The sequence below is a fragment of the Rattus norvegicus genome, chromosome 7 (assembly GCF_021556685.1).
Source record: "Rattus norvegicus strain SHRSP/BbbUtx chromosome 7, alternate assembly SHRSP_T2T, whole genome shotgun sequence".
NCBI classification, from domain to species: Eukaryota; Metazoa; Chordata; class Mammalia; order Rodentia; family Muridae; genus Rattus; species Rattus norvegicus.
Window position 1 is genome coordinate 114,501,070 of NC_141540.1, and position 25,007 is coordinate 114,526,076.

General features: G+C 48.1%; 1 protein-coding gene across 13 annotated transcripts in view; it reads right to left on the reverse strand.

Moving 5' to 3' along the window:
• The window catches only part of Trappc9 (trafficking protein particle complex subunit 9), a 475,208-nt gene that overhangs the window by 416,483 nt on the left and 33,718 nt on the right, over positions 1 to 25,007 (reverse strand). For all 13 annotated transcript variants that reach the window (XR_015624092.1, XR_015624090.1, XR_015624086.1 and 10 more), the window contains 2 exon segments: positions 24,526 to 24,651; positions 11,850 to 12,066 (listed from right to left, as the gene is read on the reverse strand). Coding sequence is in view for 6 of the 13 variants with exons in the window: in NM_001034156.2 (NP_001029328.1) it covers positions 11,850 to 12,066; positions 24,526 to 24,651 (343 nt within the window). In the remaining 7 variants the exon portion in view is untranslated.

Genomic DNA, 25,007 nt, shown 5'->3' on the forward strand with positions numbered 1-25,007 from the left:
AGAACCGTCCCTCCCCAGAGAAGAACATTTTTCATACATCAAGACTGTCTCTGCCTGGGGACAGAACTCAGTGGTAGAACATTTGCCTAATATGGGCAAGGGCCTAGGTTCCAACCCCAGTATAGAAAGAAAACTAAAACAGACGGCCTTACACTATCTTTTCTCTCTTCTATGAAGACTTCAAAGCAGCCCACTAAAATAACCAGGATGTACTTCCAAGAAAAGATTGCTCCCAGTGCATTTGAGTAATGGAGCGACATTTTCTCAACAAGTGATGACCCTGGATGAACCATCACAATCAACAATCAAGAAGATTACTCTGAAAGCCACACTGCTCTGAAGCATAGGAGAAGTGGAGAGATAAATACATAAGGAGGTCACCCAGAGACCCGCAGGCCCTCCTTCCCAAACGGCCCAGCACATTTGAACGTAAAGGTAGGAAGATGGTTACACAGCCCACTTAAAAGCGTTTCCTTAAGAATGCAGAATCCTATGATTCTGGCTCCTTTTGGCAAGAGTTACTAACTCGACAGATTTTCCATCCTAAAACTTTTCAGAAAGAAGATGTGGACACAGGGGTCCCTCATAATGTCATGAGATTCTAGGGAGCACAGGCAAACTGGGGAAAATGACTAAGTATAGTCAGACATGTTGCAGGTCTGCCATAAGCAGAACTACCTGGCAACCCCTGCCAACCTCCCTAGGGACTGTCTCACTAGCAGATGGTCCACAGGGAGCCCAAGTCACACACACACACACACACACACACAGAGAGAGAGAGAGAGAGAGAGAGAGAGAGAGAGAGAGAGAGAGAGACTCACACATGCATGCACACACACACTCACACGTGAACACATGTGCACTCATACCAAGAGTCTACACACTGGGATGTAAAGACTCCCACATGAAGAATTTTTAATTAGCATACATAGTACTAGACTTCCTTGTGATATTTTAAGGGTCTTTTATTTTGATTTTAGATTCATTATCTTATGTGTATGTGTTTACCGCATGCATGCTGGGTGACCATTGAAGTGAGAGAAGGGTTTTCAAATCTCCTGAAACTAGAGTTACAATGGTTTTGAGTCCCCACGTGGGCACTGGGAACCAAACTGGGATCCTCTACAAGAGCACTGAGCACTCTTAACTGCTGAGCTGTCTCTCCAGCCCCCATGGCACTTCATACATGTTTGGTTTTGGTTGGTCCTCTCTTACCCTGTTCTTCTCCCCTCTCACCCTGCCTGGCTTCTTCACTTGTATGTTCCAGCCTCAGTACCTACCCCATTCTCCATGTCACATGTGTTCTGTTACCCTGCTATTTGACTTCCTAAAAAAACTCCTTTTCCCCTTACCTTGGCCTTTGTAGTTTCCTGAACTCTACCTACACTCCTGCATATGTGCATATATGTAGTAATTAGAAGGCAGGGTAGACTTATGAAAAAGAACACATATGTGCTGTGTGTCTTCTAAGCATGGGTTTCTTCATTTAATATTTTCTAATTCCATCCATTTTCTTGCAAATGACACAATTATTATGTATTATTCTTTCTGGCTGAATAGAACAAAACTATGTGTGTGTGCCGCCCTTTCCTTATCTGTCATCAAGTGATGGGTATCTAGGCTGGTCTATTTCCTTGATATTGTGACTAGAGAAGCAGTAAGCACAGATGTGCAACTCTATAGTAAGATATTTCACATCTATGCCAGGAATGACAAATCTGGGTTATATGGTAGTTCCTTTTCTATTATTTTAAGAACCCATACACACGGGGTTAGGGATTTAGCTCAGTGGTAGAGCGCTTGCCTAGCATGCCCAAGGCCCTGGGTTCGGTCCCCAGCTCCGGACGGGGGAAAAAAAAAAAAAAGAACCCATACATACTAATTTCCACAGTGGCCACACCAATTTACATCTCTACCAAAGAGTTCCTCTTTCCCCACACCGTCCCCAGCATTGGCTGTTGCCTTTCCTGAGCAGCATGACATGGAGGGCCAAAGTGGTTTTGACTTGCATTGCCCTTCTGAAATATGAATGTTGAATGCTTTCTAAAATATTTACTGGCTATTTGTGTTTCTTCTAGCAACCTTGCTCAGATTGTCAGCCCATTTCTGATTGGCCACTTGGGTTTGCTGTTTATTTTTTTTTCTTTTTTTCAGAGCTGGGGACCGAACCCAGGGCCTTGCACTTGCTAGGCAAGCACTCTACCGCTGAGCTAAATCCCCAACCCCTACTGTTTAATTTTTGAACCTTACATATTCCAGATCTTAAGCTCTGTCGAAAGCATAGCTGGCAAGGTTTTCTCCCATTCTACAGACTGGGACACCCTGATGACAGTTCTGTTTGCTATACAGAAGCCTTTTAATTTCATGGTATCCATTTGCCAACTTTTGGGGTAACTCTGTTTGAGCTGGGGTTCTATTCCCAAAGTTCTTGCTTATACTGATATCTTAACATATTTTTCCTGTTTACTTCTAGCAGTCTCAGCGACTCATTCTTTAAGATATTTGATCCACTATGAATTAATTTTTGTGCAGAACAAGAGATGCAGTCCTAACTTTGTTCTTCTAAGGGTGGTCATCAAGTCTCTGCAGAACGATTTGTTAAGTAGGCTCCTTTTTCAGTGTGTGTGTTTGACACCTTTGTCAAAAGTTAGACATCTGTGGCTGTGTAGGTTTATTTCTGAGTTCTTTATTATGCTCCATTGGTCTATATGTCCATGTCCGTACAGTACCATACTGTCTTTGTCACTATGGCTCTGTAGTAGAGTTTGAAGTCAGATATTGTAAGGCCAGGGTTTTGTTGTTCCTAGGATCACTTTAGCTGTCTTTTCTGTTTCTGTATGAATTTTAAGGTTTTTTTTTCTAGTTCTGTAAAGAATGTTATTGGAATTTTGATGGAAAACAGCACCAAATCTATAGAGACTTTAATGTATACACTGAACTTGCCCTCTACACCCCAATGTGATCTCAGCACTTGAAAGAAGGTCAGGCACTTGGAGCCTTAACGCTGCCCCCCAGTGACTGTCATTGACCAGACTGGTGAGTCCCTGATTAGCCAACATACAGGTCATAAAAACACATATAGGTGGATTCAGGCTCAGACAAGACGGATGCTCAATGGAAACCTCCAACAGCAACTAAGAGTTGCAGCTAGCACACAATTCCTGAGAAGCTAATGCACTAATGCATGAGAGAGCGTTAGGTGGACAGTGGGGCATGTACACTGGGTGTGGAAAAGCCCACAGGAGGTACAGATGCTGCTGAGTGCTGTGGAGACAGTGGAAGGGAGTACGTGTGCCACATGAGCTAGGGCAGGCAGAGGAGGAAGCTGCAACAGGGAAATAATAGTTCCACCTTGTCACGAAGCTATGAGCAGCCCACTTAAAGTGCTTTAGCCATTCATCCTAACTTCTCAATAACTGCTAGCTGATAAATGCTAATATTATGACTCAATGAATGTAATGTGTTTAACACACAGCATCAGCCTCTGACTCTGCAGGGTGATTAATGATCCAGACTGCTCCATTATTGCACTGAGCGCAAACCTTCGATATACGGATCTCTACTGCTGTGGTGATTGGGTAAAATTACCTTCTTGTACGTCAACACCCACCCCCACTCCTGCATCATAAGCCCCTGGACCTGTAGATTGTCTGGTGCTTCTTATGATACCCCCAAAACAGAGGCTTGCACAGACTGGGGCGTCCCGTCGATGTCGACTGACAGGTGGAACAAGTACCACACATCGCCTGTGCCGCCTGCTGAGTGTGGGTCATCAATTCCTGCATCCTAACCTCTGCGGTTAAGATGTTCCATGTGCTGACCCTGGCCCCTGCTGACCTTGTCTCCCACCGCCGTGTCCTGCACAGAGGTCAGCTGGTTACAGGCACAGCAGGGCCCCCGTAAAGCTCATGATTCTGTTTCCTCGTCAATCCCCCATTGCCTTGGCAGCAACAGTGTGTCTTATTCATCCAAGAATCCTTAATGCCTGGCAAGAGGCCTGGTGCATGATGGGTACTTAACTAGCATGTAGGTCAAGAGGAGAGCCTTTTGCCAGAAAACCCCCTCTGTCTTAGATGTGCATGTATAAGTATGTGAGGTTGAAGTGGCATGACTCTGGGGATTTGCTGGGTGCTGGGAATCTCTTTTGCTGTTTTCTCTAGTCCCTGTATATTTAGGATACTTCATAATAACATATCAATTGAAAACCTGGAAACTGACCCAGTACCCACACAAACACCTCCACAGTGCATCCCAGGATGTGACAGATCTCCCAGAAACTTCCTGGAAGATACAGTGGTGACAACATCTTGTATCCATAAGGAGAATAGCAAATGAGACATATCCATGCCATGTGTGCATCTGGTCAAAGGGGCTAGGACCAAACAGCGCAGCAGAAGAGCATTTTAGGAGGGTTGAGAGTCCATGCCATGACTAAGCTAGTCATCCCTTCAAAAGGCTCCAACTCTCATCCGTCTCAACCAAGAGCTCTTTCCCATGTAAGAAATCACTATCACTCAGTTATTCTTCCAAACGGGTAATGGTCCAGTTACTACCACGGGCTCACATGAGTGAGAGCCCCCAAGGGGGACGGGACTTCCTCAACAATGACTTCCTGCACACATGGTGCCTCCTCTGTGACGCAGAGTCCTCCTATGAAACACTGAAGCTTTCATAAAGACAGAGACAGGCAGTATTTGACTCGTGATAACACTCTCTTCAATCTTGTCAACCAATCAGGCTTTGACAGCTGCCATTCAGCGAATCAGTTCCGAGACTCGTTCAGAAAAGCTCCTCGGCAACATTTACTCTCTCCTGCAGGAGAAGGCTGAGCAAAAGGCTGAGCAGAAAGCAAGATGGAGAAAGCTGCTCACACAGGAGCACAAATAAGATTAAGATAGGAGATGTAGTCCCATAGGCCAGCAAATGCACACAGCACGTGAGCTCAGAGCATGGCTGGGCTGGGCCTCTCCAGCTGGCGGGCGGGAACGGTCAGCTCCCAAGCGAGACAGAAGCCACTTCTGAACCTGAGAGATCTGACAGCCTAGCTTTTATTCACAAGCACAGGGTTTTGGTAGATTTCCATTTAATACTCTGAGAAATGTTTGAAGTGGAGACGGGACTTAGAGTGGTTTTTATTGTCTAGAAATGCAGCCAGCTGACACTTAACCACTTTAACTCTACTGTTCCTCACTTCTTTCATGAGATAATGGCAAACACATCTCCCAAAACAAAAGTCCGAGTAAAAAGGACAGAATCACCTGAATTTTTCAAAATAGATATGTTCCCCTCCTCAACGGCAAGGGACAAATACAATAACTGACCACAGCACAGCAATGACTGCTTGCTGGGTCCAGCCCTTTATCACTGGTATTCACATGGACACCTTCAGCAGGATGCAAGAGACAACAGGACTGGCACTGTGGACATGGCAGGATGCTGGAGAGGTAGCTTTGAGTAACCACAAGAAGTGCCAGAGGAGAAAGGGCAGGCATTCAGGAGACAGGTAAACAAAGAAATCCCATCTAGGTAGGAGAAACATTGGAATTCTCACAACAAAACAGCATCTAGCTGGAGGGTGCCCAGGAGCCCAGGCAAAGGCATCCCTGGAAAGGAAGAGCTACCAAAGGGCTCTGGTGTGTTCCCAGATAGGCTCTGTGTAGAAAGACAGGCTTAAGACAACTCTAAGTGTGGCTTTGCACAAAGCCCAAGTGTTTTTAGCCTGAAGCCAGCCCGGAGTAAAGTTCAAAGACCCCAAGGGAAAGAACAGTCGTTCCAGTCTCGCCTGCAGTCCCCCGAAAGCACACCAGATGAAGGCCTTGCTCACGGCCATGTCTCAGCATCTTAGAATCCTTCCCACCTCTCTAAAGTGACCATTTGGTGCTCCAAAGACGCTCCTTCCTCCCTTTCCAAATCCTACCCTCAGCACATCAAACCTCTCTATCACACAGCAGTCAGCCTGGACACTCCACTCCCCCTTCCTCTCTGACAGTACCTCTGAGTCTCTGATTGTCCAGATGCCTCTGCTCTCATCCCCAATCAATCCCATCAAGCCCACAGGAGGGCCACATCAGTAATGGACTTCTGCGCAGCTTGACGCTGGCCTTAAAGGCTCTCAGTACTCATCCCGTCTTCTTAGACCGCTTTCATGCCATCCTGGGGAAAGGTCAGACAACTTCCCCTAACACGGACAGCAGCCTGAACACCGTCCTCAGGGTGCTCTCGCTACAGGGGAAATCTAACCCTCCTGTAAGCCAGTGTCCCCAAGATCCAGACACACAGAAAACATGAGGTAACTTGGCAAGAAACAGGTTAGTCATGTCAAAACTATGTGTAGTAACTATCGGAAACAGGTTAATCACATCAAAGTAGTTCCAAGAGGCCACAGCCTGTCTTCATGTGGGTCAGACAGGCGCCCTGAGCATGTGCGGCCACATATATGAGGCCTAGCAAGGCTGGAGATGGGGCAGACTCACCCAGCCCCGAAGTGGGCAGAAGCCATGCAAGCACAGCCTAGAGGCCCTGCAGAGACCATCGCTCTGCGTGACAGCTGCTCTAAATCCCACAGAAAGAACAGGAAATAGCACTTCAATGTGAACAGCTCCTTTTCTGTCATTTCCAAAAAGGACAATTTTTTTCACAAATAAAAAAATCCCTGACTGTCATACTTACCATAAAGCTACAGTAACAAAGGCAGTGTGGTTTTGGCAAACGGACAAACAAAACAATTGATAGAATGAAAAGGAAAATGCAGAAATGTGCCCACGTCCATACACTCAACACAGCTCTGAAAAGGAGGTTCAGAGGCCCAGCAGAGCAAGATGGCCTCCCAGCAGACCAGCCGAGACACAGGATGACCACCAACTGACCGTTAAAGCAGGGTGCTAACTGCAGACTTCACAAATAGTAGACTGCAATGGACCTCCAGGGAAACAAAAACCTCTCTAGAAGTTTCTACATGTTTATGGAACCCACAGTTGATAAATGAAAAATGTGGATGGCATTTGGTATAGTAACAGAAGCTTCGATACAGCTCCATGAGGCAAAGAGCTGACGAAGTAGATGCCATTAAAACTGAAAACTGCTGTTTCGCAGATAAGCTACCAAGAGAATGAGAAAACAAGATGCATGCTGGGAGAAAATATCACTAAAGGACTCTTCTGCATGTGATGGAAACAGAGAACAAAAAAAAAAAAACCTATGTTTTAAATGGGATCACCAGAGGAGACATTCCAACTGCAGATAAGCATAGGGAGAAATGCTCGATATACTTGCTAGACAACTGTAAATTAAAACAAGATTCCAACACTTAGAACACTAAGGGTTCCAAATGCTGGCCAGGACTCGGAGCAGGGGTAATTGTCACCCACTGCCTTTGGGGTTGAAAAACGCTACAGCTGCTTGGGAAGACAGTTCATCAGTCGCTTATAAAACTGCACAAACTTGTACCATGTGACACGGCCACTGTGTTCCTGGACATTGACCTGCCAGGTGAATGCATCCTCACAGAATCTTCACGTTGGCTGTTTGTGGCTGCTGTATTCACGAGAGGCCACCTCTCAGGCAACCAGGATTTGTGAGGTGAGTATACACAGGTCTGATACCATTCTGCAGAAAGAAAGGTGTGGATCCCGTGAAAGGATGTGTGGCTGCGGGGGCCTGGGGCGAACAGAGTGCAGGAGATGGATCCACATCACCAACCACTGGACAAAACCCGCAGACTATGAGCGAGCCTGGTGCGAGCTGTGGACTTAGGGGAGGACAGGCTAACTTGGGTCATCGGTTACTGCAAAGGCTCTAAGTCAGCCTGAGAACGGGACTGGGTACCAGCTGGTGCTAGTATCAGAGTTATGCTGAGGCTGGTCGGGCAGCGTCCCAGTCTGTCTCATCCTATACTCAGTCCTGCTATAAGGAACGCCAGAGTGTACAGAGGACAGCACTTCCTTCGCCAGCTCTGTTCTCTATACTTCTCTTCCGAAGAGGAAGAAACTGTCCTAAGCAGGCTGCCAAGGTGACTACTATGAGGCCAGGAATTCAGGAATAGCTTGTCCTCGTCACGGGTCCCTAGGCACTGGGTACTCTGTCAGTACATGCCCATGCTTCCCGGAAAACCACACCAGCCCTTCACCGTTTCACCCACTTTCAGTTGGTTCCCACGTAGGTCTCTTAAAAACATACTAGCCAGAAGACAACAGTCGGGCTCATTTAGATTCTAAAGTTCTTCATCGAACTCAGTCGACTCTTGGCTCCCAGAGGTCCTACAATTCCGTCCTCACTCACCATCACCCTTTCTCTTCCTTCTCTTTCTGCTTTCCCCCACTGACCAATGCCCTGATCCAGGCCCAGCTGACACCTAAGACTTCCTCTTTTCTTTCTCCACAGCCATGGGGCTCCTGCAGGATCTACACAAAGCAGGCGCTTCCCCATCTTCTCAGGGTTAAAGACTCTCAAACACCTGTCCACCCCCTCCACCTCCACACCCATCCCCTCCCCACCCCTGGCATCCAGATTCCCCTCCCCCATTGATGTAATGTCCTTGCTGCTGGAACAAGGGAGGGGAGCCTCTGGAATGACGCCCACCATCTTCTGAGTGCTAGAGATCTGACTGGAGTGGAGGAGGGCAGCAAGGGCAGATGGGAGATGAGTCTGCAGCGCCTAGTGCAGCCTGTGATGGTCACTCCATTTGGAGACTTTAAGCAGCTGGTATCCCCAGGTTCCATGTGGCTTTCTGCCTAGAAAGTGTTCATGGTCTCAGCAGTGCTCATGGACCTAAGAGAGGGCCTATGGTGGCAGCTGCAGCAGAACTGCTTGGACCATGGAGACAGCCCAAGAAGCATGTAGAGGGCCACAGAGACCAGAACAGCTTCTAAAGGGGCACCCCATGAGGCTCCTGGGTTAGAAAGACAGAGATCAGCTCTAATTCTCACCACCAGGCACACCAGTCTACATGCCCACTCGCCCTAAGGGGTGCCAATCATCCAACAGGAGCTCAACAAACCTTGGATCCAACCCATCTCTGGAGGGGAGAGAGGAAGGAGGTTACAGAAAAGAAGGCAGGTAAGGGAACAGATGGAAACTTCCACTGAAAAAGGCATATTATCAGACAATTACATGAGCTCTGGAACAGAGCCTGGCTGAAGGAATCCAGATGTGGCTGAAGGCTGACAGGCGCTCGGAGCACCCGCATGTCCATCCCAACTCACAGCACAATGTTCAGCTCAGTGACCACTGCAGGGACATTGCGTGCTCTGCATGATCATCCTGCCTGCTCTCTGCTGCCTCCTCCAGCTCTTCCAGCACATGAAGAGAGTAGGTATCCTTCTAGAGGCTTCCTCTGTTCCAGTAGCAAGAGCCAAGATCTTCTGGAAAGAGTCCCAGATCCTCCTCTTGACCCCTCACACACAACCCTAACAGCTAAGATGAGAACAAGGGACAGGAGCCACCAAGATGGCTCAGTGGGCAAAGCATTTGCCTCGAAGCCTGATGACCCAAGTGCCATCCCTGAAACCATGTGGTGGGAGAGACACAATTCCTACAACTTGCCCTCTGATCTCTGTATGCACACACACCACAGCACCCATGAACACAGAATAAATAAATTTATTAAAAGAATATATTTTTAAAGTCAAGGACAAAATCTACTTCAAAGTGACACCACACAACAGTGTGTTAGGTTGAGAATTGAGAGTTCCAGGCCACCCTGAGCCAGTGAGTTCAAGGCTAGCTTGAGTTGTATCATGAGACCTTGTCTCAGAATAGTTAAATCAATGAAAGGCACTGTCTAGAGTGAATCACAGTCACTGATGGTACTGAACACAGACAAATGCCAAGGTCCATGTTTAATGTTTTTTAAAATAACCCTCAGTAGGGGTGCAGGACGGAGGAGATGTGGCTAACAAGGTCACAGGGGAGAAAGGATCTTCTGTGAGCCTAACATAAAAGGACAACACCGCAGGCCACATGAATAGAAAGCAGCCCAGTAGACCCCAGCCTACCTACCTCACTCTCATGACTACAGGGAGGCAAGATATTGTCTGCTCTAAAGACAAAATTCCAGGGTTCAGTCCATGGGACTTTGCAGACACTAGAGTGAGAGGGGAGGGGCAATACCTCCCTTCAGAAGCCTGAGCACAGGTATCCCACCTGGCCACCAAGTGACCACTCACCCAGGCCACTCTCTCCTCAACAGGTCATGGCCCAGACTCCTCCCTCTCTTTACCAATCTGAAGAGCCCCTTGTCCTGTTGGGTTACAGCTTCTTTCCTTATCAAACCCTAGAACCCTGCTTACTTCCTAGGAAGCACCTTTTCCCCTCAGCAATAAAGACATCTTGACACCACCTTGAAGTACTGTACTGGGACAATGATGGGTAGAACCACATCTGAACCAGGACTGCCTAATGATTCAAACATCCTCCCCCAATTCTTCCTCTATTTAAGCCTAAAGCCCACCTCCATTTACAAGAAAAACGGACTTGGGGCCACTGGGCCCTTGATCTGCTCCTTTTTGTAAGATGACCACAATAAATAAAACTCTTGTCTGTGCTTGCCTCAAAGATAGGAGCTCTCAGTGTGTGCTCTGCCAAGGGTTTTGGTCAAGAGCAGCAAGTACCCAACCTGGCCTGCCCATCACCTACCCTTTGTGGGGAGAGGGGTTCAGACAGGGACTGTTTGGCTCGTTCAGACACAGGATCTCTGTAGCCAAGACTGGCCTCAAATTAATGCTTCTTCTGCCTTGGCCTCTCAAGTGCTGGGCTTTCAGGTGGAGGTCACTATGCCTGACCCTCCTATTACCCTTGCCCATGAAGTCCTATTGACTTGAGTGTGGCCGGGGCTGCTTTCACAGCTTGCCAGACAACAGAGACTGTAGCCCAAAAGGTCTTGAAAAGTTACCACTCTTCACCTTTCAGCCAAGCAACTCCCTTCTAAAGATTCTGGTCTCCTGGGGATGGAGGTGTCAACAGGAAGTAATGTCAACAGGAATGTCAACAGGAAGTACTGTCAACAGGAATGTCAACAGGAAGTACTGTCAACAGGAAGTACTGTCAACAGGAAGTACTGTCAACAGGAAGTACTGTCAACAGGAAGTACTGTCAACAGGAAGTACTGTCAACAGGAAGTACTGTCAACAGGAAGTTCTGCTTGGGAAGGTCTGGTGCTAAAGAGTCTGGGGAGGATGACATATACACACTATTCATGTGAAAGGGAAGAATGGGATTTGTGATTGAGAGTGGGAGCACTAGGGATCTGTCTGCATCCTAGTAAGATAATAGCACAGAGGACGACTCAATTCTGTCTTATTGAAAGCCTACACCATCTCTAGCTCCAGGTCCCTATCTAAAGCAGTAACCAAGAGAAGGAATTTGTCTCTCTAATTAATTAGACTTTGGCCAAACGGAGCACTGTATTTGTCTAGTTATTACACTTACAGCTATAATTTAACATTTATTGCTACTACAGAATCAGAATCTGCCACAAATGCATAGCTAGGTATATACACATACATCCACATATGTTTATTTTGGAAAGGCACATTGATATTTGCTAACCTAACAAAACTTCATGAGTGAAAACATTAGGGACTTAACGCATTATGTTGATGACAGACCATACTGATGGCTTCAAGGGTAATTTCTGACCTCCACTAACAAAGGTATAAAAACAAAGGCCACAAGGCGGGCTCCAGGACTTCATGTCAAGACACCGCTCTTATGAGTGGCTGTGTGAGGTAGGGTGTGGCCACTTTTGAACCACAGGTGCCCTCCGCAGTCTGCAACACTCAGTGGCTGCTCAAATGCACAGGCTAAATGGAAATAAAGCAACCTCCACCCCAGCCCCAGGTCATCATGGGTACCTTTGTTGAAGTCCTTGGGGTCTAGTGACAGACTGTAGCCAGGCAATGTCTCCAAAAGGAGCTTGTAACAGGCCCTCCAGCCAGGTTCTGCGATGCTTGGGGCCACGCATTGCATGGCAGCCACGCGCTTGAAGAATGCTGACTTGCGGTGGAAGCCAATCAGCTCGTAGAGCTCGGACAGGATGCTGTAGCGCTGGATTTTCTCTTCTTCAGAAAGCTGAAGCAGAAAGAGGAAGCAAGAAGCTTTTGAAGAAACTTCCAAAGGGAAAAAAAGAAATACATCTGAAACCTCTTTCCATAAAGGAGAAGAGAGAAGATCATTGTGACACAACAATCCTGAGGCCCTAGGACCCCTGTGAGTACCCCAACACAGCCACCCATGAGCAGTGGCTCTAAGCTTATCCAGCCTTTTGCTAAGAAGGCCCAAATTCTCAGGCATGAGAAAGTTATCACACAACACACGTGGCATCATTCATTCATGAGAAGGAACAAGAGTACATCATGACAGGAGGATTGGGGAATGGACTTTGCTCAGCTTCTCAGTGCATGACATGTGGAGCCACATGACTAGAAGATGCTAATACCACCTAACTTAGACTTGCGACTTCCTGCCTTTTATAGCATGTTTCCTTCTGTCAAGGCCTAGTAGATCCTAATGGTGATCGGCAGTAACAACTCTGGTAGGTTAGCACCCAGTCTAGCCTACAAATGACAGGCTTTATTTAATCAACTTGCATTCCAGAACTAGACCCACTCCCTTGACAAGGTCTTGAAACATTCCATCTTTCAGGAAAGCTTTAAGATTGAAAGAAGGTTAACAACTCAAAACAGTTTCAGGAAGTCCCTGAAACCGACTAGATTCACTAGGTTCCTTAATGTCAGACTAAAAACAATAAAACTGCTAAGAGTCACTCTTAGACAAGACAATCTACAAAGATATTCAACCAGCCCAGCCACCTGGAAGAGGTTTAAACCAACTGAGTGACTTGGAAAGGACTCTCCAACCTGCTGAGCTGACTGCAGGCTGTGCAGCACGCTTCAGGTTCCCAGCTTCTGTGAGCTGTCAGCCCACGCTAGGGTGAGCTTCGGTGATGCAGCTGGCTTTGAGTCATTTCTGCTCCTGTAAGTAACCCCAGTAAAACTCATTGGTTCACCAAGTTGGATTTTGGTGGTATCTGTACTTTGGTCTTTTGATAGCTCCCTATCGGGGATGAGTAGCTGTGTGTTTTGGGTCTCCCCAGGAAAATTTTTGTCACCCCACACAAGGATGCCTGAAGCTCTGAGAGGCACTGAGAGCCCCAGAAGTCACACGGCCAGGAAGACCCAATGGCAGGCCAGGAATCTGTCAATCATGTGTTCTCCACCTCATTGCTACTTTGGGGAGAAAAGCTACCATAATCCACACAGCTCTCTTGGGAAGTGGCTTCTCCCCCAGCCATGGCCCTGGCAATGGGTTTCTAGATACTTCTGGGCTAACAAGGCCATATGAGAAAGCCCTGCACACTGGCCTTCTTTAACTCCTCCTGATACCCCAGGCCTCAGTCCTACATGACCCAGAAGATGTACCAAGGGGCCTCTGTAAGGTTTCTTCTGCCTTCCACAAGCCATCCACACTCCTCAACACACTAGCATTCCTGAATCACAGCTCAGAGGCATCACCCTGCAACAGACTGAATATCTGTGATCCTCAACCCTTTGAGAGAAGATCAGGTCACAAGTCCCTATGAATGGGACTAGGGCCCCTCTACATGAAGCCTTTAATGGGAGACAAGGAACCTGTGCACTGGTAGCAGCACTCACCAGACCCCAGACCCCAGTTTTGCTGACCTTGGAAAATAACCATGTGTTACTCAGAAGCCCCAGGTCTACAGTATTTTGCTGCAGCCTAACGGAGCTGAGATGGTCATGTGTGAACTGCTCAGAAGCCCTGCAGAACACAAGGCACAGCCCAGATGTCCCACAGCCAGGTTTTCGTGGCAGTCCCGACTACACCCATCCAGAGAAAGCAAGGCCATCCTCTTGTTTCTTTATTTGCAGGCACCGACTACATCCATGGGAAGGCCACAAGGAATGTAGGAGGCGAGGGCTCCTCCCTTGGGACCTGTGCACTAACAGACAGATGCCCAGCTTAGAACCCATGGGGAACATTCCAGTAAATAGGAAGGCAGAGAAACAATGTGTAGTGCACATCGGTGAATACTTCAGACAAGAGTCTGCAAGTACTGGGCAAATACAGAGGCTCTGGGGTACAGGGCTTCCCAGCCCATGCATCTCCTGGAAGCTATCCTGAGGGTGTGCACACATAGCCTCTGGCTCCACAGTATTGGTCCTGTCCTGCGCTGTTCACACTGAGCCTCTTCCCCCTGCCCTGGGGCAGCCAGACTCTTCCCGAGTGGTGGCATCAGTTCCTGTTCACAGGGATGACACACAAGGACCATGGTGCTTCATGCACTCACAGTGTTTGATGTTACGGTGCATGTGGCTTTTGTCATTCTGCTGGAGTTACTTTGAAGTTCCCTGATAACCAGGCGCTGAGCACGCTACCCTGTGATGACTGGCCACACTCGTATCTCCCTTTGTGAAGTATTTGTTCAGAGCTTCTGGCAGCTTTTTAAATTAGGTCGTTCATCTTACTATGGAACTAGGAACTAGGATCATCCTTCAGGTTCCAAACCTGAGTCTTTAGTCATCCATGTTTGGAGAATATTTTCTCCCAGTCTGATGCCATTTTTTTTCCCTAAGAGAATCATCTGATAAGCAGAGGCAATTCGTGCGACGGAGCTCTCATGATCAATTCCTTGTCTCTTGGTTAGTTCCCTGTGTCCTTGGTCTAAGAAACCTTAGGTCCCAAGAATATACTGAATGCTTCCACAAGTGTTTTGATCAGGTCTATGATACGTGGACACTCGAACCTGCACAGGACACAACCTTGCTTCAGAAGGAGCCCTATGTGCTAGTGTCAGCCGTGGCAGGGGACAAAGACAGTGGTAAAAGAGAGACAAACATGGTGGCTGCCTCTACTACGTACTGGGAGACCCCTAGCACCTCACCTGACATCCTGCATCCTGAACATGACAACAGATGCTAGTGATGGTGGCCTCAGCCAGGACCCTTGTGGCCAAATACAAGTGACAGGAAACTGAGGGCCCAAGACTTGGCCGCCATGCTCCCGTAGACCTATCACTGATAGAAGGCTGGAACAGTCCTGTAATCTGGCCTCTCCTTCCCCCGGATGAGTGTAACATAGTAGCAAATGGTGGCCCTTCCCTACAGATGGAACTGAAATCACTTGAGACCCTAGAAAAGCTCTCCATGGAGAAAGCCTGGGCACAACTGTTTTCCAGCACTGCGCTGCCACTGATCGGGAAGCTTCCAGTGGACACGAGTGCCGGAAGCCTGGGGGCAAAGCTGTGCTGGGCTAACGTGGGCAGCAACAGCGTGAGGATCTGAGGGAGTACAAAATGGTCCCAGGCAAAATCTTGAGATGCAATCAAGTCCCCACACTCATTTCTGAACCCCCGTTCTGCGGGGGTGAGGGAGGATATTAATCAGCACATCCTTGTCCTGATTTTTCAGCAGGCTGAGTAGTCACAACCTCTGAGTCCAGGGCCCAGATGTTTATGCTAATTTCTAGCAGAAGCATCTCAAAAACACTTAAGATGAGAGGCCTTAGTCATGAGATGGGTCATTTTGGCTCACCACTCTAGTTCCAACTGCAAAGTAGGCTGAGACCCGCTTTGTTCTAACATCAGAAGAAAAGTGGTGGCGTTGTTGGAACATTCTGGCAGGATAGGGCAGGTCTGAGCCATAGTCCATTGAATTGCCAGCTTTGCCATCTTGCCTCTCTGAGAAAGAGAGCACAGTCTAATGTTTTGGTGGCTAGAAAGACTAAATGAAGTAATATGGACAGTTAGGAAAGGTCTACAGTTCTCAGTGGGTGTTCAAAACAATGGGATACATGACTGTCACTGAAGACATGGGGTACAGGGTGTCCCAGCCTATGCAAGAGCTGCAGGTGCTCTTAACATCTAAGCTATCTCTCCAGCCCCATGGACAGGCTTAACATCACAAAATCAGTCAGCCAGGAATGCCTTCGAAACTATAAGAACGCACAGCGCTCTACAGACCAAAGCACCATGGGAAAGAGCTTTGGGATACAGCTAGTCTGGGCACTCTCCAGTAGACAAGACACAGACACAGTGTGTTTTCTACACAATGTCTGCGGTTATCGTGCAGAAAGATTACATATCCAAAATTACACATAATTACCACTAAGCCTGAAGCAATGGCGCACACACATAGGCACAGCGAGGTACCTGGAGGCTAGAACAAAAGAGTCACTTGAGTCCCACGGTGGATCAACGTGGGCAGCATGGAGTGATGCCTACCTAAAAACACTTCATTTAGTTTAGAAAATTAATTTTCCTTCATATACATTAAAAAAGAAAAAGCTAAAAAATGCTAAGACCAATCACTTTTCAACTTCTGTCTACTTTATAAAGAATTCTTCACTGGACTGAAATCTCTATGAATTGTGTTTTCTAAGCTACAGCTCCAAATAGAACAGAACCTTGAAAGGACATCAAAAACTAAGAAAAGTGGTGAATTCAGAAAATGGGAAGACAATGTACCATCTAGCATTATGATGTCAACGGGAAATTCCCAAAACGTGTCATCTAAGCCAGGCAATGAGATAAAACACAAAATACAAGCAAGCAGGGGCTGGAGGGATGGCCTAGAGGTTAAGAGCACTGACTGTTCCTCCAGACGTCCTGAGTGCAAATCCCAGCAACCACATGGTGGCTCACAGCCATCTGTAATGGGATCTGATGCCCTCTCTGGTGTATCTGAAGGCAGCTACAGTGTGATTATATATAATAAATACATAAATCTTTAAAAAAAAATACAAACAAGCAAAACAAAACCAGAAACTAAAAAAGAAAACTGGTAAGTCATGGAAGACAGCTACTAAGTGTTTCTCTTTGGCTGAGAATGCAGCTCTTTAATACAGACATTCTATATTCATAGAATGAAAGACAATATTGTTCATTTTGCTTTTTAGAGAGGTTGGGGAGGCTGAGACAGGGTCTTGCTATGTTGTCTAGGCTAGTCTAAAACTCACTATGTAACCAGAGTGACCTTGAACTCTCCACCCTCCTCCCACACCCTGCAGAGGTCATGGGTGCATACTACTAAGACAGCTACTGTGGCTAAACTTCCCAGATTCATCTACAGAGTCAATGAAATCTACATCTGAATCCTTGCTGGCTTCTTTGAAAAAACTAACAGGCTTATCCCAAGCTTCATATGGAAAGGCACGAGACCCAGAATAGCCAGAAAAAAATCTTGAAAAAGGTAAATTTCCAACACTAAAATTTACCATACAAGTTTAAGCATGGTGGCAGGTGCTTGCAATCCCAGCACTTGGGAGCATGGATCAGAAGGCCCAGAATTTGAGGATAGCCTGGTCTACATAGCAAGTACCAGACTAGCCTGGGCTACATAGAAACATCCTGTCAAAAGGAAACCAGTGGTGCTTTGGGCTCAGTGATCTCTCCTGAACCACACCAAAAGCATATGCAGTGCACTAACACAGAGAAACCGGATTTCGTCCAAGGCAGAAAGGCACGTCTGTGAACAATATCATAGATGGGCAGGGCCATGGCGGTGGACACTTAAGTGTCTCAGCCACTTGGACGGTGGATGGTGCTCACCACGTGAGCCTGGAATTGAAGACCAGCTTGAGCAACAGAACAAGAGTGTTGTCTCTCAGAAGACAAATAAAAACGGTAAAACGAGTGCATCCCTGCAGAGCAGAGGCCAGACAAGAGCACACCCTTTGCATCACACTGACGGCTCCTGCACCTGTACGAGAAGAAGAAGAGCTTGACAGTCGGGGTGGAACAGTTTGTGTTCGACATGCATGAGACTCTGAGTCCAAACTCTGGCTCCAAAACTAGATACGAGCTGGAAAGGACTGTAGTGGAGATGTGCGGATGGCCGGTGAGCACAGGAAAAGGAGCGCAACAACACGGGCCATGAGAGAAATGCAGATTAAACCAGAGCCACGCATCACTCCCTTCCCACCACTACAGCAGCTGCAGCCAAAGATGTAACTGGATAGGAGGCCATGAAGAGGTGGGGAGAAGAGAGCCCTCGGATCCTGCCGGTAGCCATCCTCAGCAGTCTGACAGGACCTCAAAAAGCTAGACAGTGGTATGTGACCCAAGTGTACGTCCCACAAGGAGTGAAAACACGTTTCATAAAACCTGCATGTGACTGTTCACAGTAGCATCTTTCAACAGCCAACGATAATAATAATTAATAATAATAATAATGGGAAGCCCCTGCTGTCCACTGGGGCATAAAAGGAAAGCCAGACCTGTAAATAAAGTGGCCATCGTCCGGCCACAGAAAGGAAGCACGTACTGACTTCCACTATGGTGGGGACAAACTTGGAAACCTGCGCCAGGCAAGCTAGTTGGGTGATGAGGACAGGCACCATCCTCGGGCTAGTGGGCATCCTAGTGTTGGCTGTACTGCTCTGGCAATCTTCCAGATCGCTCTCCCAAATAAAAAACCAAGTCTGCTCTGCATAACAAATATGAAATGATAAAAACAATTCCTCACAGGAGGGCCTGGAAGTGTAAAATGCAGAGAGGCCGCGAAGCTCTTCGTGGGACGCCTTGCATCCCTACCAACGGTCGCTGCTGTCATTGCTCTGAGCGGTGCCGTTCGTTCGAGACAGCAGCCGGATGAATCATGCGTCAGAGATTAATAAGTGTCTCGTCTCTGACTAGCACTGTGCCTGCACAGAGAAGCCCCCATCCCTTCTCCAGCGTCTGCATGTATTGTCAGAGTCGCCCACTGAAAACAGCTTTAACATTCACCTCAGCTGTACCCTCTGAAGGTAAATACATACCCTGGAACCTCTAAAAGCAGTGGCTGCCGTACTCTCTGTTTCTGCATCTGTTTACATTCTGCCTTGTTCTAAAGAAGAATCTAAAATCAATTTTTTAAACACACACAATTTAAGAGCAGTAACAACCAAAAGATAAAAATCAAGGTGAAAACATGAGATTATAGTTAAATAAAACCAGAGGAAGTTTCGATCAGGAAAATGCCTGCCAGGAAGTAAATGTTATTATTAAGGTATCTGTGGACTTGACGCTAAGGTTCCTAACAACTAAAGTGGAGAAGGAAATCCAAGATTCCCCAAGCCATGAGACCACAGTGACTTGCAAGTCCTCAAAGAGGGATTCTCGAGTATCCCTCTCACCCAACGTTAAAATCACAGCCGCCTGCAGGGCACAGAGGTCTGGCTTCTCTTATCACTTTTTCTGATCATAGTGGTGATCTGAATCTCAGCTCAATAGGCAGTGCCTTGTCCAAGTCGGAGGCCAGGGGAAGAGCAGAGCTGGCCCCCAAGACCACCTGATAGTCTCCGCAGATCTCTGATCCTCACAGACTTCCACTCTCCTGAGGACTCTAAGTCAAGCCACACACCAGAATCCTGTTAGACCAGAAATGTCTCAGTTCTCTCTCCTTCTTCCTTTGCAGTAAGGAATGTAGCAGATGACCTTCCTCCCTCCCCATTCAATGGTTTCCTCGTGTGGATTCCTCCACGGACTGTCCTTGGAAGCCACTGGCCAGCTGGCCAGCTCTGACCTGTCACAGCATTACCTCAGCCCCTTCTGTAAGTGACACCCTTCCTTCCCCACTCTCCCAGCCATCTGACTCTGAGCTCAACCTGACAGGAGTACTAGGGCTGCAACCACCCTGGTGCCTACCCGGCTCTTGCAGGGTTTCCTTAGCAACAGCTTCATTAAGGAAACCCATCAAAAAAGAAATGTGCGGAGGCTGTTCTTGCATGTGAACGGAGTAGCCTGCATAAAATCTGAATGGAAAGAAAATTAACCAAAGACAAAGAGGTTGAAAGTCCCCTTAAAAGTCTCATAAAGGAAAATGTTTTTAAAGGGCACCAATCATTCCGGAACTTAAAGATGTGAGGAGGGGGAGGAACGGGCCTTGGTGTGACCCTGAGATGCTGGTCTAGTTTTCCAAACACTTCCTCACTAGCACTTTCTCTTAAGGTCACCTGCCATTTTCTGTTGAAAACAAAAATGTATTCAGTACCTGGCGCAGGTAGGGGTGGGGGAAGTGGAGCCACAGGACGGTGGGGTTTTTTTGGAATCACAGCAAGGGGGATTTAAAGAACAATAGGAGGCTTTGTGAGCTGAGCTGGGTCTCACCCTCAGTTTCCCCATCTTTAAAACTGGCTGCAACTGGTGAGGAAGCTGTCCAGACCTCTCTGGTGTCTGTTTAGCCCCAGATGGAGCCGCTACAAGCCCTGCAAGCCAGCTGCTGGGGAGACAGCCAGCACAGCCTTTCTTTGTTGCGCCTTATTCTGCATTGCAACAATGCTTATGTTCCTGGGATGAATGCCTCCTGAGCTGCCCCATAGAAGGGATCCAGTGGGAGCCTGTTCTCTTTTTCTGTGGCTCTGACTCACTTGGGAATTGTTTACTTCCACATCTATTGTTTACCAGCGGATTCCCGCTCCACTCCTCTCCCACTCGGCTCCGCCAGTGCAGACCATGACTGCAGCTCACTGGACTCTGGAGCAGGCAAGCAGGTGGACAGACATGCTTTGCCTAGTCTGGCTCCTGCCCATCCCAGACGGGAGGGAGGCGAAGGAACCGGAAGGGTGCATGAAAACGCGTCCCAGAGACCCCTCACCTCTAAGCCACCATCTTATTTGGTGCTGGGGCCCTTGTTCCCTTTTCCAAGTTCTCCCTCTGTGGGTATGGCTGGCCACATTTAGACCGTAGAATCTCAAGGAACAGATTCGTAATTCAAGAAGAATGTGAATGGATGCCAGTGAGGTCTGCGGCCTCCTCACAACCCTGGTGTTCCCAGCGGATATATGTCACTAAGTGTGTATGCATTCCTGTAGCATTTGCAATTTTCAAGGAGTGGCTGTGAGTGAGACCCAGCTCAGCTCACGAAGTCTCCCATTGTTCTTTAAATTCTATTCGCTGTGATTCCAAAAGCCCAACCATTCTGGGCTTGCTCTCCACAGAAGACAGGCTGAAAGGGTGCAGGGCTCCTCCAGCCCAAACGGAGGAAATGATGACTGGAGTCCCAGCCCCTCTCTTCTCATGAACCTTGTCCTTTGCCTGTGAAACCTTCATGGCCAGATCTGTACACTGTCAGCTATTTGCTGCCATTTGGGAGCACCAGATAATTACTACAAACCACTTGCCTAAACCAGTCAACACACGCAGGTCACCCTGTGCCTGCACATGCAGGTCACCCTGTGCCTGCACGCAGAAGAAGGATCCTGCGTCTACTTTGCAGAGCACCGCTAAAGCCCAATGTCTCATTCTCCAGGTCTGAGTTTTTGGTTTTCCGAGACAGGGTTTCTCTGGAACTGGACTCCCTTCGTAGACCAGGCTGGCCTGAAACTCAAGAGATCTGCCTACCTCTGCTTCCTGAGTGCTGGGATTAAAGGCCTGTGCCACTACCGGCTCATGCAAGGCTTCTTAAGGACAGATGGAACCTGCACTAATCACATCTCCACGCCTTCCAAAATGTCCACCATTTGCTGAAGTCCTTCGTTACCATCAGCTCCACAGTGGAACACACTTGAATAAGAACCAAAAGCTTGTTCTATTTCAGAAAAACTACGGGTCCTTCTCTTTACTGTGATTATAAAATCACACCAGAAATCATTATTTCACTGCCTTGTCAACTAGCAGACAAACATCAGGATGAGTCAAAGACCGCAAAGTGCCTTCCTCTTGGGCAGAATACGAAAGGCCAGGCTGGTAACCGCCCTGTGCCGCAGGGCCACCATTGCCACGGAGTATTGCTGCCCTCTAGTGTTTGCCAGACGCTGAGCACTGCCATAGCAGAACTGATCCAGACTGCAGTGCCCAACTGTGAATACCCTTTGCAGTGAGTCCAAATCCCCTCCCTTTAATCTGCGAATCTGACTTCAGTAAGTGCAGAGAGTGAAGACCCACAGGACTGTAGAGGCGGAGCAGGGCTGGGGTGCCTGGCAGCCTCCCAGTACTCCAAACCAAGTAAGCCCAACAGACTCCATTTCCCAGACCTTCCAGGTCTGCTGGGAGCCTCTTCTGTGGTCAAAGCTGTCTCCTGAAGCCCTGGGCCTGATGATAACAGCAGTAGCCCACTGCAGAGCAGTGGAGGGACACAGGACCATATAATCTAAACCCAGCCTCCTGGCTACAACAAACTTCAAGGCTTCCCTGGACCCTTTCCAGTCTACCTGATGCGGCCTAGCACTCTGCACTCGGAAGCACGGCTTACATCAGGGTCCCACCCTCTTGCCCTGTGTGTTGCCCTCCCTGTCCACTGGCAAACCTACACCAGCTTGACCCCAGCTGGCTCTCCACGCTCCAGGCCAGTGAGGCTCTAGCAGCCAACCTCTGCTCTTCAGCCACTTTGGCAGTCACTTCCCCTTGTCATGGCTCCATGTCTGTGGGGCAGGCACTGGTGGGTCTTCAATGTCCAGGGCCTCAGTCAGTGCATAGTTCTCTAAGTTTGTATATACCTGGCATGGGGCATCCCACTCTCCAGTCCTCTACAAGGACTAGAGCCTCAGCATCCCTAAAAACCATAGCTTCAGGGGCAGGCGGGACGGCTCAACAGGTGAAGGTACTTGTCACTAAGCCTAATTTACATTCAATACCCAGGACCCATAAGGAGGAGGAGAGAACAGACTATCCAAGTGGTCCTCTGAGCACTTGCATGCTGTGGCACACGTGCCCACATGCATGTGCAGATATGCACAAATAAAATAAATACAACTGTAACACACACACACACACACACACACACACACACACACACACACACACACAGCTTGGCCTAGTATTGAATCCTGGGTTGAACCAAGTCAAACAGTAACTTTCAGCATTACTAGAGACTGACACCTATCTCCTCTTGGGCCATTTCCCAGGTAACTAAAGCTTCTATGGCAAAGTACCAGGTTTTTGCCTCTTCTGGAAACCAACAGAGAACAGAACTTGGGGACCTCCCCTAGCCTTCCCTAAGGGCCCAGGGTGCACCTGGCTCCCAGTGCGCCCCCACTTTGAGGTCTTGGGTGCTCTTACCCCACATGAAATGGCCAGCAATCCTGGGGCAAGCTTTCTTTATGGGCCTCATTCTGTGTTCGTCTCTCCCTCTGTGGTTGACCTGACAACAGACACCTCAGCTACTTAGAGGTGGCCTCACTCTGGTGACTGAGGGCAGCACAGGGCTCTACAGCAAGCAAGGCTCAGAGAGGTCAAGGAGCTATAGGTCCAGGCAGTTGTAAGCCACCTGATGTGGGTGCTGGGGGTGGAACTCTGGTCCTTTGCAAGAGCAAGCACTATGTGCTCATAGCCAGGGCCATCGCCACAGCCTCTGGTTGACTCTATTAAGTCATCTTCCTTCAAAAAGAAATCTCTAAAGTGAGTGTGGCAGTTATGGGTGTAGTGAGCACAGGTGATAGGGATGGATGTCTGGCTGTCAGCACGCTTTCTGCCTGTTCTGGTGGGATTAGCTCAAGTCCCTGCTGCCCTCTACTCTGCCTACATGGTGGCCTACTGCTGCACCTCACATTTATCCAGCTCAACAGTGGTCTCATCTGCCCACAGGATGTCAACTGATGAAGGTCAAGTGGCAGTCTGCAATTACTGTACCTGACCTTGTCCTCCTCAGACACCAGTCTTTCTGTTTCAGCCTATCTGCCTTCCCCAAACAGTTCAGACTCAGATATCTTATGCTTTCCTAGAGGTCCACCCATGCCGCACCCTCCTCTACCCAGATCTTGCCTTACTCTGCTCTTAGAGCAGACTCCAGCATTTGCACCCTTTGGCTGAGACTTAGCCCTCTCTGTTCCCTCCCCCTCCCCATCCTAGTGGCTTCTCCCTCTGCTGCCAGCATGGCTTCTGTGATGTGTGTCACTCATACACCACTCAACACCTGTCTTCCCTATGAGGCTGCCACTCGGTGATGGCAGAGTGGTCGCTTCTCTCTGTGTCTGCTTTAACAGGGTGTCCAGGGGCCAGCTGCTGTTTGTTGGAGCCCTGTCTCCAGTGGCCTGCCTCCAGATCAGTTCCACCTGGCTGCACACAGCTAACAGCCTCCAGGTTAGGGAGTGACATTGTGAGTCTGCCACTAAATGTTTTCATGACTGTCTTATTAAATACATTCTTGGAGGGCCGGGGCTGCTGCCCCCATGGAAGAGAGCTCAGAAGGCTCTGAGTTCAATCCTTAGCATGCTCTTCAGGCTTGGAATTAACCATTTGTAAGCTGCCTGCGTTGTGTCAGGAACTTTACAAGTCTCAGGCTTTGTAAACCAAGCAGCCCAGCTTTGCAAACAGTAAGCACTTCCCAAAGGCAAGAGCTTCCGAAGCTCAAGGCTGCAAAGCAGCAGGAGTCAATGTTATCATTCTGAATAAAAAATGCGAGAAGATGGTGAGTTTTGATTTTAAAAAATATAATACCCTAAAATGAAGACGATGGACCTCTAAATAACACACGGTTTGGTTCTTGGGCTATGACTTATTAATCTTTATGATATCATATGATCTCTGATCTGGGCCGTGAGAGACCTATTCTAGGGGACCTGAATCACCTGCCACAGAGGCAGGAACACGCTCACCTGCCGGAGATTGATGTACACGGCATTCTGAAGAAACTCCGAAGCTTCCATGCCACGCTTCTGAATAGCCAGGACACGCACGGCCTTGACACACGCTTCCAGCTCAATCACTCCGGCATTCTTATACTGTGGGCATAGAGAACACCTTCATCAGCAAACACCAGAGACTCTTCCAGTGCTAGCTAGGTGCCACTGAGACTCCAGACATCCCCAGCAGCATTTGCCATGCACCAAAGCTGTTTCTGAGGGTCTGTCTTAACGGGCACCGATTGGAATAAGCCTATGACCGTCTAAGTGTGCTGTTGCTGATTAAAATCATACAACCACAATCCTAGCTCCAGGGGCAGGAGGGCTGAGGGTTCCTCAGGACCAGAAGTGATTAGCATTTAGAAGAGTTTGGGTTTGGGGATTTAGATTTTTGAGCTAGGGATGCTCAGCCCATAATATGGATGGATGCCTTGTCATTTATCTTACTTAAATGT